Source organism: Theropithecus gelada, chromosome 13, assembly GCF_003255815.1.
Source record: "Theropithecus gelada isolate Dixy chromosome 13, Tgel_1.0, whole genome shotgun sequence".
NCBI classification, from domain to species: Eukaryota; Metazoa; Chordata; class Mammalia; order Primates; family Cercopithecidae; genus Theropithecus; species Theropithecus gelada.
Genome location: NC_037681.1, coordinates 17,186,272 through 17,201,992, shown reverse-complemented (window position 1 = coordinate 17,201,992; position 15,721 = coordinate 17,186,272). Strand labels below are relative to the sequence as shown.

At 45.7% G+C, this 15,721-nt stretch overlaps 1 protein-coding gene across 1 annotated transcript in view; it reads right to left on the bottom strand.

Moving 5' to 3' along the window:
- AFF3 (AF4/FMR2 family member 3) overlaps positions 1-15,721 on the bottom strand; it is a 580,919-nt gene that overhangs the window by 134,165 nt on the left and 431,033 nt on the right. The window contains exon 11 of the mRNA XM_025354195.1: positions 583-634. Coding sequence (XP_025209980.1) covers positions 583-634 — 52 coding nt within the window. The remainder of the gene's footprint in view (positions 1-582; positions 635-15,721) is intronic.

Genomic DNA, 15,721 nt, shown 5'->3' with positions numbered 1-15,721 from the left:
ACACACACACAAACACACACACAGAGACACACACACAAACACACACACACAAACACACACAAACACACACAAACACACACAAACACACACACACAGAGACACACACACAAACACACACACACAAACACACACACACAAACACACACACAGAGACACACACACACAAACACACACACACACAAACACACACACAGAGACACACACACACACATACAAACACACACACACACAGAGACACACACACACACACAGAGACACACACACATATACACACACACACACACACACAAATAAAAAAGGAAAAAAAAGGGCTCTATTTCTGAGGGAAGCCTGATCTTAGCTTCCTTATAATACCCATTGGTGGTCTCAACATCATAAAAATTGCAGAATTCAAGACTTAAGGGAAATTATGGGCAAGCTATTTTGATATACTGACCCAACTGCATAGAAGCTCACACTTAGCAGACGAAAGACCAGCATCCTGAGTGCCACCATTCAGCTCCGTTAAAACCCAGCACAGTCTACCAGGTCACTGTTCTCAGTGTCACCTCCAAAGGATGCTGACATAAAAGAGAATCTTACCTGTTCATTCTCCTCTTCATCACTGCTTAGCTTAAGGTCATCTTCAAGCATTCTGAAAGAAGGTACAAAGAGGTACAGATAGTTAGTGGATTCAGAATAATTCAGCATCAAAATATCACCTTAATGTTGCTAATAGAGCAACATTTCGGAAATAAGTCTATTTGATTTCCTATTTTTTTCTTTCCTTTTTATGCACTTCTCCTCTGGTGCACTTAGGAAATAGCAGATAGTCCCATCACAAAAATTAACCCTCAAAACAGTCATCACCTAAGACGGGCAGCTTTCAGAAGATGCTGTGTTAGCAGGGAAATAATACTTAACCATAACGTATTGTATATTTCAAAATAGCTAGAAGAGAAGAATTGGAATGTTCCCAACAGGAAGAAAAGATAAATATTTGAGGTGACGAATATCCTAGTTACCCTGATTTGATCATTACACATTGAATACCTGTATCAAAATATCACACATTCCTGAAAATAGCAATAAAAAAGAAGATGCTTTTTTTCTTTCTCCCCTGGGCAGTTTGCATTCCACAATTACTTGTTTAGTGGTTTCCAAGCTCCCAGTAATGGGCTGTGTCTCCATGCCTGCCCCAGGGGCTTTCATGGTAAAGACCGAAGAGAACAAGAGCCATAAAGCCATAAACTTGAGTTGTGAGCGAAGCTTCTCAGGCCATCCATCAGTCAAAGAGCTGGAAAAGATGTTGTCCCCCAGATCCTATCTAGTGGGGAAACCAAGCAGGAGGGCGCGTTCAGAAAAGCCTGTGAAGGTGATTCCCCAGCCCACCCAGATCCCCCCATTCATCCTGAGGAGACAGCGGGGAAGCATGAGGTTAAAAGTGAAAAAAAGAAACACAACTTCAGACTCTGTTATTTGTGATGATAGCACTGTATTCTTTTCAGCATGGCTAAATTGTTTCTTTATAGAACAGTAGTTTTCAGATTAATTCACTTCAAAAGAAACCTTACTCAGAAGTGCACTGTATAAAAGCGGGCTCTCCACGCAGAGACGCTCTGAGGGAGCAGGGGAGAGCCCGCTTCTGAGGGACCCTGGGGCTCCACACATCAGTGCGAAGGCCACTGAGCCCTTGTGCTCAAAGGCCTCATTGAAACCAGCTTCCAAAGGCTGTCCCCTAAAATGTACCCAGTGTCCTTTAAAAGCCAGTTGTAGGCCCATCACTGATACATGCCTCTGAACATTCGTAGAAGTCATTTCAGTCACTTTTGGGGCAAACTAGGGGGTAAAGAACTGGCAGGATAAGGCATGGCCCAGGCTCTGCCACACCTGTCTATGCATTTGGGGCGAGTCGCTTCATGCACCCTGCCCCCGTTTCCCTATTTGTGAAGTGACGGGTTATAGAGGGCAATCCTAAGGTCGAATCCTGCTTTAGATTCCGTCGCTTTAGATTCCGTCGTGAGTCTACAAAATAAATACGCTCCCCAGTTTCGTCAAGTACAAAAACCCTTCTATTTGTTCCAGAGAACACAACGGAGAAACTTCTAAGTAGTTTTTGGGGTATGATTTAGGGCATTGCCATCAGGGCACCAAATCTGCTTCCTCACAGGCTCCTGCTCATCTCCCCGTGCTGAGAGGTGTCGTTCTTGTATTATTTAAACCACAAGTGAACAAATGAACACGTCAGCAGAGGCTGTAGAGCGGCACCCCCCAATTCCTCTGCACGTCTGGCATGCCATTCATTTCCTTCACCTCCCAGACACATAGGCTTGGCTTCAAAGAGAAGAGAACTCTTGGTGATTTATTAGAGCATTGTTTGGGAGCAGCCTGGGGAAGCCAGCCGTGTTTCCTTTGTCCTTGAGTCCCCAGTGACGAGCACAGTGCAGCACAGAGCACAATACCAGTTTGCTGGCTGGGCTGAGGCGCCTTCCCAAGACCATTTTCCTACCCAAAGGCACAGATTTCTTCCTAATGAAAAAGACCAGAGAAGGGGACAGGTCCTTGCGTCCACTGCCATGCCCTCTTTTGGGTAAACCACCACCGCAGTGTGGTGTAATCTCTAGGACTGTCCAGCAAGCGCTGGGTCTTTTAAAGGTGGGTGGTCCAGCTGGTGGGGGTGGAAAGAGTGGGGAGGACTCACATAATCATGGTTAATAACCCCCTTGCTGTCAAATGGAAGCTGTGTGGCTGGGAAATTTAATGTTTAAATGGACAATAGTGTGCATGGATTGGAAGGTCATTCCCCCAAGCAGGAAGGCCCAACACGCCCCGAAGTGAAGGCGCTTAGGCTGGCTGCAAACTAGCCGTGCAACGGCTGAAAGTCACCACAACAGTCAAAAGGCTTTGGGAGGCTCTCTTTCAAGGTAGGGAATGCAGCTTACTTTTGTTTATTTCAAACATGTGCTAAACGTATCCACACACAGACACGCGTCTGTGTGAATCTCAGAGTCCCCTGCACCACGATCTCGTGTGAGGTGCGCCTCTGGGGCTAAGCATTTGGGCTTCTGTAAAGAGACTCATCTATCTCATCACCATTTCCAGAAGAAAAGCAGTCAGAGATCAACCTTGCTTTGTGGATCATCATCACTCTGTCGCTGACTTTACCTCTCTTATATTAAAAAAATGAATTGACTGTGTTTCTGGCTGGGTTCTGAAAACAACAAATCACAGGTAAAAATACTCTGCCTTCAAGAGAGACTTCAAATCTAATTAAACTTCAGAATACCTCGAAATACGAGAAACTGGCCATGGAAACACAAAATCACACAGCTGATACAACATTCCCAGAGCAACCCTGGGTGGTGCTATTCTCAAAACACGAAATCACAGACCTGGGAAAGATGACCATGGCCCCGCCGCATCCCAGCCCCGACAGGCACAGAGGCACACCCCGAGGAGACCCGGGCTCCCCGCACACTGAAAGCAGGAACCCTCTGCTTTATTCTTTTTTCTTTTTTCTTTTGAGATGGAGTCTTGCTCTGTCACCTAGGCTGGAGTGCAGTGGCGCCCCGATCTCAGCTCACTGCAAGCTCCGCCTCCCGGGTTCACGCCGTTCTCCCGCCTCAGCCTCCTTAGTAACTGGGACTACAGGCGTGGCCGCCACCACGCCTGGCTAATTTTGTTTTTTTTTTTTTTGTATTTTTAGTAGAGACGGGGTTTCACCACGTTAGCCAGGATGGTCTCGATCTCCTGATCTCGTGATCCGCCCACCTTGGCCTCCCAAAGTGTTGGGATTACAGGCGTGAGCCACCGCGCCGGGCCCCTCTGCTTTATTCTGATGGTCATGAGCAGGCCCTCGGCTCAACTCCTAGCAAACGGCGCTTGTTCCTGTCCATGACCACTGCATCTTCAAGTCCGGGTTAACATTCACAAACAACTCCATGTTTAATGCTGAACACATCCAAGTGGCCTCTCAGAGAGCCTACGGAGGGGCTGAAGTTCATAGCTGAACAATGGAACATGCTTAGGAGAAGAGAAAACCCGTGACACCCACAGGATCATAGGAACTGTCTGTACTTGGTGTTCGGCCAGCAGATAGCAGGCACGGCTGCCTTCACCAAACACACAGATGGCATTGTGGTGGTCATGGGCCTGGCCCACTCCCAAACCCTGGGGAACATTTTTTACCATTTGTCTGTTTCCAAAAGGAAACAGATAGGCATAGGTATACCAAACAATAAACAAACAGAAGTGTTCAACCAGGAGTAAAAGGAAGATGCAAATTAAGTGCTGGTTAGGCTACTGGGCGGGGGTGGAGATCCCCCATTTTTTTTTTTTAAAGGGAAGGCAAAGACCCTGCTGCTCTAAGGGGCCCCTGAGGGCTAAGTCATCTGCATGGAAGCACAGGGCCTGTGGGTCCATCCACAGCACCCTGGCTGCGACCCTACTCCTGGGTTCCTCCAGGCCCTACCCCAGGTGATGGGGCCCCCACCCAGGGCCACCCCTTTCACATTCTCTTAGCCCCTCCCCTTCATAGCCCTTCAGACCCCTCCCAGGGGATGGAGCCCTCGACTCACAGCAGCAGCTCTCATTGCTTAAGGGACGTCCCTCTGTGCCAGACCAGCTAAGCGCTTTCTAGATGCTACTTTGTCAATCCCTACAGCAACTCCTCCAAGGTGGGAGGTGGGCGCTACAGGGAGCTGCGGACCGTGCTGGTCACAGCAGGGACTCCAGGGTCATATTGCCCAGGACGAATGCTAGCTCTGCCTTTCATCTAGCCCAGAGCTTGGGGACCTGCCTCAGAGGGCTTCCCGGAGAACGTACTCCACAATCCTTGGATAGTGCTAAGCGTGGGACCTTACACCAGGGAGCCTCCAATCAATGCTCATTTTTACCGATATTCCCTTTTCCCTAGGAGGGAAGTGGGCCTCAGAGCATTTAAGAAACGTATGTGGATAAACAAGTTGAGAGACTCGGAGATGTCTTTGTAACGATGCCTTAAAACAGAGCCATTGGCTCTACTTTCAGGCCGTTTTGAAAAGAAAGGGTGGAGAGATGGTGGAGGGAATGTATTTTGGCCTGTAACTGCCGTCAGCTGGTCTGAGTGGCTTTATGTCGACACGACAGAAAGCATGCCCATCAGCCCCAGTGCCCGGGGAGGTCCGCCCTGGGAGCCAGCAGGTGGCCACGAGGCCAGGAGTCCCTCCACGAGGAGTCAAGACGGCGCTGCCAGATGACAATGGGGAAGCTGAAATAAAATAGGTACTAAAATTGAACTTTTTGGCTGGGCGTGGTGGCTTGCTCCCGTAATCCCAGCATTTTGGGAGGCCGAGGCTGGTGGATCATCGAGCCCAAGAGTTCGAGACCAGCCTGGGCAATATGGCAAAATCCCGTCTCTATAAAAAAATATAAAAATTAGATAGGCACGGTTGTATGGACCTGTAAATCCAGCTACTAGGGAGGCTGAGGTAGGAGGATCACCTGAGTCTTGGAGGTTGAGGCTACAGTGAGCCGAGATTGTACCACTGCACTCCAGCCTGATGAGACCCTGTCTCAAAAAAAAAAAAAAAAAAAAATTGAACTTTTTGAATTGAGAGCAGAGGTGCAACCTGAGGTGTGGACAGATCTGAACATCATGGCCTTAACACTGAAGAGTTATCAAACTACTATCAGGGACACTCCACGTTAGCACCTCATAGTGATTTTACAGTAGAGTCTGAACCAAGTATGTGAGAACTGTGACGCTTTAAGGACGCAAGCAAGATTTTTTTTAATGTGCAATTAAGTGATTGAGAGTCCACCCATTTTCACTTGGGAACTTGTCCTTACAGTGATCGTTGGGCATGTCCTAACACCCTCCCAGACAAGGAGTCGAAGGGTTCTGAGCCCCCAGCTGCACCGGCTCACACTTTCATGCAGGGAGAGAGGGCTGTGCAGGAGCTCCGTAGAGGAAAGGATGCAACGGGACTTTCATTCCGAACTCTAAAGAGGGAGCCAAAGATAAACAGGTCCATTTGCAGTTTGCCAAGCACTACCCTGGAGGATCTTTTACTTTCTGAAAGGGAAAGATGAATGGAAACATGCCTCATCACCACCAGTGGAACCAGCATCCAAACTCCCAGTTGTTGTTTTGCTTTGCTTCAGAGACAGGGTCTTGCTCTGTCATCTAGGCTGGAGTGCAGTGGCGCAATCATAGCTCACTGCAGCCTCAAACTCGTAGGCTCAGCAATCCTCCCACCTCAGCCTCCCGCGTATCTGGGACTACAGACACTGGCTACCATGCCTGGCCAAACCTCCAACTGTTGATTCTTTCAATTAGTTCTGTGTCCACTGTGTGGCAGGCACCTATCTATAGAAGGTGTACGTACCATCTCCCAGGGGTGGTTCCCCTCACACATGACATTCAAATCAGCATGTCATTTTATCTATTTTTAAATGCCTTCAAATTGTGAAGCTCTGGCATATACAACTTTTGCAGAACCCAACTGTGTCATTTGAAGGTAAACTCAGTACTTTTCAGAAAAGGGAGTAATTCAATACCACCTTTGCAATGTTAACATTTGATTACCATAACTTCCCTGTGTGTATTATTTTCTTAATTGAGCAAGTGATACACTTATGTTGTAGCTGGCGCCTGCATTTTTAAGGCCTAAAATTTCTTGGGAAGCAGAAATAGCAGCTTACACTTAACAGATGGCCAACGGCTGCCAAAGCTCATCTGTATCTTCCACAGGTATTGCAAACGGGCACATTAACTACCTGCAAGTGTAATGGCAGCCATTTCACAGAGCAGTGGTTTTTAATTAATAGGATTTTCCCTGAATTAGTTGTCATTTGGGGCCCTTAACAGATCGGAATCCTTTAGTCCTTTAAAGTTCATTTCATTTTGCTTTGTTTTAATGGTTTTTAAAAAAATCTGAGTTTTAATTGGGCTGTTTGATTTTCAGATTTGTTTCTATAGCTGGTGCTGCTACTATCTCCACCCACGTGAGATTTAAAGCCAAAGACAAATGTTTATGAATCTCCATTAAACATATTCATATATGCAAATATCTAACAATTAGCATTGCCCAAGAGCCTATTCATTATGCAAGTGCACCTCTCTGCAGGTATTCCCCAAGCCATCATCTCCACTGCCTGGAACACGGGAGGGAAAGTTATACAACTCATTTCATTCTTTCTGAAGTCTACTGCTTTGTCAGGGTCAGTGCTACCATCTGCCTGTGGTGATTTTCATTAACAAGTAACCACCTTCTTCTCGGCATTTGTTGGTAAGAACTTAGCTCATGCCATCCCAGCTAACTGGGAACAGGGAAGGCTAGTGTGGGCTCACTCTAGGCCTTGGCAATTTCGTGCATCCAAGGCACAGATGAAGTCCCTCAGTCAGGAGGCAAATGGAGAAATCAGGAACAAGATGAAGGGCTGCTCTACTTGACCTAAGTGTTTCCAACTCTGATGTTTTAAAACCCAGGGATCTCTACATCTTTTGAAGCAATTTTGGTCCATAGCAAGGTGGTATTTGCTCATGCATATCTCCTTCCTGGACTGCCTCCCTCCCAGGACCTGTTCTGATTGTCAGTGAAATCATCCATGATCCTGTAACTCTGCCACGTTGAACCTGGGGTGAAGGTGCACTGTCTCGCTTATGTTTAGGACCTTATTTTTAGTTAGCGACAGCAACTTCTGATGGTCCTTTTCTCCACGGATGTGCTGAATCCACTTGCCACCTTCTCTGCAGGCCCATCTTCCCTGGGGGATGGCATCTCATCTCCTACCCTAGAAGACCCTCTCAAAAGCCAATCTCATTTGGGAAACCTGCCAAATCCTGCTGAGATGCTGGATGATGTGTGTCTTCAAAATCTCAATCAGTCAACTGTCTTTCCCAACAGTACGCATATCTGTATTAATAGAAAATAAACAGAAATAAAAGGAAAATGGAAATCAACAGTCATAAGAAGAAACAGTCAGTGGTACAGAGTCTGGGGTGGTGAAATAAGTTGTGAAATGGCAGCTTGGAGGCTAGCCAGTATTATAGCCTAATTCTGTCCTTAACTAGCTCCGTGAACTTAGGCAAATCATTCTTCACCTCCCCTAGACGTTGTTTCCACATCTCTAAAGTGAGAGTTGGATAAAACAACCGCTATATCCTCTTACTGGTCTGAATTCCTCGGTTCTGTGCCTTTACCAATGGGTAGAATGTCCAGGAAGACTGCTGGAGAATGAGATGATCTGATACTACTCAGTTGAAAGGGAAACAAATAGGTTGGTATTTGAGTAAATGGCACCAAGATCCAACAGGATTGAGGAGTCCTAGGGTGAAGTTCTCCGTTTCCTTATAGTTCAAGTTAAATGTGCCAAAGGGGTGTTCTAAAATTCAACAGAAAATGGATGTGGGATGTGGCAGTGCTTCCAGACAGTGGAGTGCTGTGTAAACAGAATGTCTGAACCCTTTATGAAGATATTCCCCATGTAATATGGTATGTGGCATAAAACCTCCCTCTCAGGCTCTAGTCCTATAAACATGTAATACTGAAGAGGCATCCCATCCCTGAAACAAGAACAAAGGCAACAGCCAGACTGTGCCCAGGTTCTCCTGCACAGGGAATGCCGACTACTGAACCGGCGGATGGTGCCAGCTCCCTACCTGGGCTTGAGACACGGGAAGTGTCTGTACTAACCAGTCAGCTCTAGTATTCTTTAGACTCTTCCCTATTATAGTGAAATGTGACCCCCACACTCTCTTTTGGTAGTTAAAAAGAGAACTGAATGATAGAATAAGGTTCTGGTGATCTGTCACACAGTATAGTGACTATAGTTAATAGTAACATATTATGTATTTCTAAATGGCTAAAATAATGGATTTTAAATGTTCTCACTACAAAGAAACAATAAATATTTGAAGGGATGGATATGTTAATTATCCTGATTTGATGGTTCTACAATGTATATATGTATCTAAACATCACACTTACTCCACAAATATCTACAGTTACTATCTGTCAATTAAAAATGAAACTTTTTAAAAAGAAAAAAAAAACAACCTAAGAGGATCTTTATGTTAATAAAATCAGATGACATATAAGTTGATCATTTCCATAGGTGCAGAAAACGCATTTGACAAAATTCAACATTTTTTAAAATTAAAACACTTAACAAAGTAGGTATGGATGGAATACACCTTAACACAGTAAGGCCATATCATATTTGACAAGCCCACAGTTAACATCAGACTCAATGGTCAAAGATGGAAAACTTTTCCTCTAAGATCAGGAACAAGAAAAGGACACCCACTCTTATCATTTGTATTCAACATAGGACTGGATGTCCTAGCCAGAGCAATTAGGCAAGAGAAAAAAATAAAAGGCATCCAAATTGAAGAGGAGGCAAAATTGTCTCTGCAGATGACACGATACTGTATATAGAAAATTGTAGGGATGCCACCAAATAAAATCCTGTTAGAACGAATAAATAAATTCAGATGACGTATAAGAAGATGGCGAACAGAACAATAAAGTAACCTGCAGTGTCTCAGAAGAGCTTTCACCACGTTCTCTAGGCTCTGTTCCACACATCACCAGAAGTCTGTGTCCTCTCAAAAATCCTACATAATCCTTCAGTTCTTTCAAGGAACAGCTTGTTCCCAAACCCCACCATGAAGACACATGTAGAAAAGCATGAAATCACAAAATACTCTTCAAGGTAACTGAAATAATAAGTGGCATAGCTTGGGAAAAAAATAAAGTCACCTGGTATCAAGGTAGAGAAAGCATTGCTGGGGAGTACACAGCCTTCACCAGTCAGACACAGAAAATACCAAAATACTGCTCTCCACATTTTAACAAGAGGTAATCTATAAATGAGGACTTCCCAATGAAAGCTCTGAAAATAGTCCACATTTTTCTTTTCAAATCATTTCATAGGCGGAGTGTACTAAGTTCCTCATCTGATCAGTCCTCGGGGAAGTAAAGGCTTTGAGAGTGCTGTGGGAAAATGTTTACAAAGGAATGTGTTCTTAGAGCATGAATTGCTCTTACTTAGCTGTGGGGAAGTAGAAAGCTCCTTAGGAGCTTTAGGCATGAAAGTTAGGCCAGTGATTCTCAAGCTTGAGCCTGCATTAGAACACTAGTTAAAAGCTCCATTGCTGGTCCCATCCCCAGGGGTTTCTGATTTAGCAGGTGTAAATTAGTCCGTTTTCACGCTGCTGATAAAGATGTACCCTAGACTGGGTAATTTATAAAGAAAAAGAGGTTTAATGGACTTACAGTTCCATGTGGCTGGGGAGGCCTCACAATCATGGCAGTAGATGAAATCATGTCTTACATGGCAGCAGGCAAAGAGAGAATGAGAACCAAGCCAAAACAGAAACCCCTTATAAAACCATCAGCTTGTGAGACGTATTCACCGCCATGAGAACAGCATGGGGGAAAACCGCCCCGTGATTCAGTTATCTCCCCGCCGGGTCCCTCCCACAACGCGTGGAATTATGGGAGCTACAACTGAAGATGAGATTTGGGTGGGGACACAGCCAAACCATATCAGCAGGTCTGGAGTGGACCCCACCCCAAGTTTGTGTTTCTCTTAAGTCCCCAGGTGATGCTAAGGCTGCTGGCCCAGGAGCCACACTTTGGGAATCAGTGAGCTGGGCCACACCTCCTTCCCACAATGCTGTATATATCTGGAGCTAGCAGCTGAAAGCAGAGTCTGTGAGGCTCCCTAGAGGGGCCTCTGAGGGCATATTAGGCAGGGCCGAATGGTGGGGACCTGAGGCCCCGACACCTAGACACTGCCCTGGTATGTATTCCTAATCAGATCTCACCCACAGTGACTGCCTGTCCACAGTGGGGATCCCAAAGAGAATCGGGAACTGCTAGGAACTGCTGCTCTTTCACTCAATCAGCGGAGCCCATCACTGGAATACAAATTCCACAAAGGCTTTGGACTTGCTCTCAAAGGGCTCCTGGTTAGCAGGGGACAGAGATGGGTAACCCCATGATTTTAACAAGGTGGAATGAGCTCTAGAGCAGACATGTGCTCTTACAGACCAGGGGCTCAGGAAACACTAGCTGGAGGAGGGCATACCTGCGCTGTCCTGGGAGAGCCAGCGAGGCCAGGGAAGGCCAGCCACCCTCCACAGGGTGACAGTCCTGCAAAGGAAGGACAGCCTAGCACCGAGTGTGTGGGGGAACGGAGGCGGTTTCCTTCCCTCAGTTTTATAGACCTCTTTTTAAAAAAAGACAATACATAAACATGGCTAAAATATCTCCAAGTAGAAAAAGGTATCCAGTGAAATGTCCCCCTTCCAGCCTTGTCTCTACTTGCCCACTTCCTACTTTCATCCTCCACCATCACAATTGCTTAGAGTTTCTATTATTTCAGAGTGTATGTATTAGCATGTAAATGAATGGAGACCCATTAGAGTCAGTACAGGACGTTAAAGAGCAGCCGTGTGGTGGACGAATAGAAGGCTAACTGGAATCTTTTGTTTTTGCAGCAGGGTCTCACTCTGTTGCCCAGGCTGGAGTGTGGCGGTGTGATCGTGGCTCAAGCGATCCTCCTACTACCTCAGCCTTCCATCCAAGTAGCTAATTCAGGAGACCTCCCAATTCGTGAATGCCTAGCTAATTTTTAAAAATATTTTTGTAGAGATGGGGATCTCACGATGTTGCCCAGACTGGCCTTGAACTCCTGGGCTCAAGCAATCCTCCCACCTTGGCCTCCCAACGTGTTGGGGTTGGGATTACACGTGTGAACCACGGTGCTTCGCCTGGACTCTTATCTGTGAGTAGGAAGGTTCCTGATGAGCCCTGCCTCCTGCTATTCACACCCTTGTGTAATGCCTTCCCCTGAGGGGGCTGCAGCAGCGACTGGCCCCTATTGAACAGCATAGTGCAAACAGGGGGATGTCACTTGTGAGATTCAGTGACTTCTGCTTGCCAGCATGCACGCTCTTTTGCACTTCTTACTGGCTTGCTTTGAAGAAGCAAGCTGCCACGTTGTGAGTCCCCATGGCAAGGAACTGAGGACAACCTCTGGACAACAGCCACTGAGGAACTGAGGCTCTCAGCCCAACAACTCAGAAGGAAACAGCCCCTGCCAGCAGCCATAAGAAAAGCATGTATCCCCGGTCAAGCTTTGAGATGACTATAGTCCTCGATGGCAGCCCTGTGTCAGACCCTGGGCCAGGGGACCCCACTGAGCTAAGCTCACATTCCTGACCCACAGAAAACTATGACATAATAGATACTGTTTTAAGCTACTATGCTTTGTAGTAATTTGTTAGATATCAATAAATGATTGGTATGCTGGTGGACAGTATTTGATATTTAATGTGTCCCTTCTTCAAGACTGCTCCCAATTGCTTGAGCCAAAGCGTTCATAGCTATCATTCAAGTTGTCCAACAGAAGTATAATATGAGACAAGTTGGTAATTTAAACTTTTCTGATCTTCACATTAAAAAATACGGCCGGGCGTGGTGGCTCATGCCTGTAATCCCAGCACTTTGGGAGGCCGAGGCGGGCGGATCACGAGGTCAGGAGATCGAGACCATCCTGGCTAACACGGTGAAACCCTGTCTCTACTAAAAATACAGAAAATTAGCCGGGCGTGGTGGCGGGTGCCTGTGGCCCCAGCTACTCATAAGGCTGAGGGAGGAGAATCGCTTGAACCCGGGAGGCAGAGGTTGCAGTGAGCTGAGATCGTGTCACTGCACTCTAGCCTGGGTGACAGAGCGAGACTCAATCTCAAAAAAAAAAAAAAAAAAAAAAGTAAAGAGAGGCTGGGCATGGTGGCTCATGCCTGTAACCCCAGCACTTTGGAAGGTGGAGGCGGGTGGCTCACCTGAGGTCAGGAGTTTGAGACCAGCCTGGCTGACGTGATGAAACCCTGTTTCTACTAAAAATACAAAAATTAGCCAGGTGTAGTAGCGTGTGACTGTGATCTCAGCTATTTGGGAGGCCGAGGCAGGAGAATTACTTGAACCCGGGAGGTGGAGGTTGCAGTGAGCCAAGATCGCGCCATTGCACTCCGGCCTGGGCGACAGAGCGAGACTCCGCCTCAAGAAAAAAAAAAAAAAGAGAAATAGGCGAAATTAATGTTAATAATATATTTCATTTAAGACAACATGTCATTTCAATAGGATAAGATACACATCTCAAGTACTCAATAGACACATGTGGCTGGCGGTTCCCATATCAGACAACAAAGGCTCAAACCTCTGGTCTGAAGGTGAGGGTGTTCACATTTCCAGGAGTTTTTGTTTTTCCCACTCACACTAAGCCCTCAGCCCCTCTCTGTCTCTTTTAGGATGGCAATAGTTTCCATATTTGCTGCCTAATAGGGTATACCAGCAAGCCTGTGAAAACAAAGATCCTGAAACATTTTTTTTTTTTTTTTTTTTTGAGACAGCGTCTCACTCTGTTGCCCAGGCTGGAGTGCAGTGGCACGAGGCACAATCACAGCTCACTGCAGCCTTGTCCTCCCCGGACTCAGGTGATCTTCCCACCTCAGCCTCCCAAGTAGCTGGGACTACAGGCATGTGCCACCATGCCCAGCTCATTTTTGTATTTTTTGTAGAGACAGGTTCTGCTATGTTGCCCAGGCTGGTCTCAAACTCCTAGACTCAAGTGATCCTCCCACCTCGACATCCCAAAGTGTTGGGATGAAAGGCATGAGCCACTGCAGCCAGCCAATCCTGAAAACTTAAGCAGGTAGAATTGCTGAGGGAGGAGAAATGGGAGGCTTTGGTCAGGATCAGTACAAATACATACCGCCACTGACTCTTCCTGGTGGGTAGTGGGATCCTAAAGGCCCATTTTGTCCCAGTTAAACCTGTCAATGACAAATCTTGCTACTAATTCTGATGCTACTGTTTACTTATGATCTGGCACTCCACAAGGTTCCAGTATGCACTGGCTTCACGAAAGAGCTGGGAAGCAGAAACTAACATGTAGCTGCAGGTGGCCCACAAGAGGAATAAGCTCAGCTCAGGGCAACGGGTTTAGGAGCCACGCCCTAGGAAAACAGCACAGCAGGCAGGCTCGCAAACACATCCTATAAAACTGACCATTTGGCAAAGGAAAGTCTGTACCCTTGTTGCTCTGATTTATCTCTTCCCCATTTCTCTTGGATGCAGTAAAGACATACAGTAAATCACTAAAGTTACCTGAAACTTCCCAGCTTAAAAAAACAAAACAAAACTGTATTTCAAAGAACGGAGTAACAGATACTGGGGCCTGTTTGAGGGTAGACTTTGGGAGGTGGAAGAGGAGCAGGAAAGGTAACTGTTGGGTACTGAGCTTAATCCCTGGGTGATGAAAAAATCTGTACAACTAACCCCCCATGACACGAGTCTACCTGTGTAACCTATGTAGTCTACCTTCACATGTACCCCTGAACCTAAAATAAAAAGTTAAAAAAAGAATAAGATAGGAAAAAAAACACCAAAAAACAGTGTATTCACAAAGTGTGCTGATTGTCTTTTTCACTTGGAATTGCAATGCTAGCTAGGGGAGCAGCCCAGAGCGAACCCTTTGTCTTAGAGAACTGGGAGGCTGGGCCCCCTTTCCTTGAACATCCCATGATGCTTTCCACCCAGAAATATGTAAGTGCCACACACGGTTCATGTGTGATTGTGAAAATATAAAAATGCTCCATCTTTTCCACTTAGGGCAATGTAGGCCACAGTTATGAAGTAGCATTCTCCAAATATATTAGACTTTAAAATTGCTTCCTGCTAAAAGAATTACAGGGAAAGAGGGCTGGATGTACTCTATCATTTCTTTCAGAAAACTGGGGCTTTAGAAAGAGCGCTTCAACCTGGAGTGCTTTCTCCCTGAAGATGGGTTTAAATCCTGTCTTTGTCTGTTATAAGGACTTCCGGAAAATTAGTTTCTGAGCTCGATGTTCTCAGTATTAAAGAATTGACTTTCTAAGGCTAAATGAATGCAGGTACAGTTTGTGAAAGAACACAACCCTTTCCCGGGCAGACAGCAGAGGACAGGTCAGAGGATCCCGACTGGGAACATACAGTTTCTGTGGCTGTACAGATTCGATGGTGGACATTACTTAAACCTCTTCAAAGGGGGATTTGCACCTAACCAGACGGGAAACGAGATATGTATGTATTTATTTGGCTCAAATCTGATGTTGAATATTAATAATCAGTAGATAAGTTAGCTGCCTATTCTGTTTGCTCACTAGTGGTTTGCTTATTTAATAACTTTTGACAATAAGAATGCATTGAATCTATAAGGGTCATAACATACATCAGGTTAAGATTTGTTCTTTGGTTGGAAACGTAAGTTTTTGCATTTTTATGGCTGCTGTTATTGACAAGTTAATTGCTAAAAGAGTCCCTAATTAAGAGATTTGTTTGAACAGATAAACGGTCAGAATTAGAAAAGAGAACCAAGCATCATCTCCTAATGAGCAAATTCATGCACTTTAAGCTATACCAACGTTCACACATTACCTAATGATGGCATCACACAGGGGTTTCTAACCTTTATTGCACATTGGAGTCACCTGGGGATCTTTAAAAAATATTGATGCCCGGCTCCACTCCAACCCCATATTCTGATGGGATAGGTTTGGGGTGCAATCTGGGCATCTATTTTTTTTTTTTAAGCTCCCTAGGGAGCTGATTCATGGGCCTCATCTCCAGATATTCTGATTCGCAGCAAAGTTTGGGATGCACTCTATAACATAGAGCTGGACTGAGTCATAAGAGCTGAAGGTCATGAA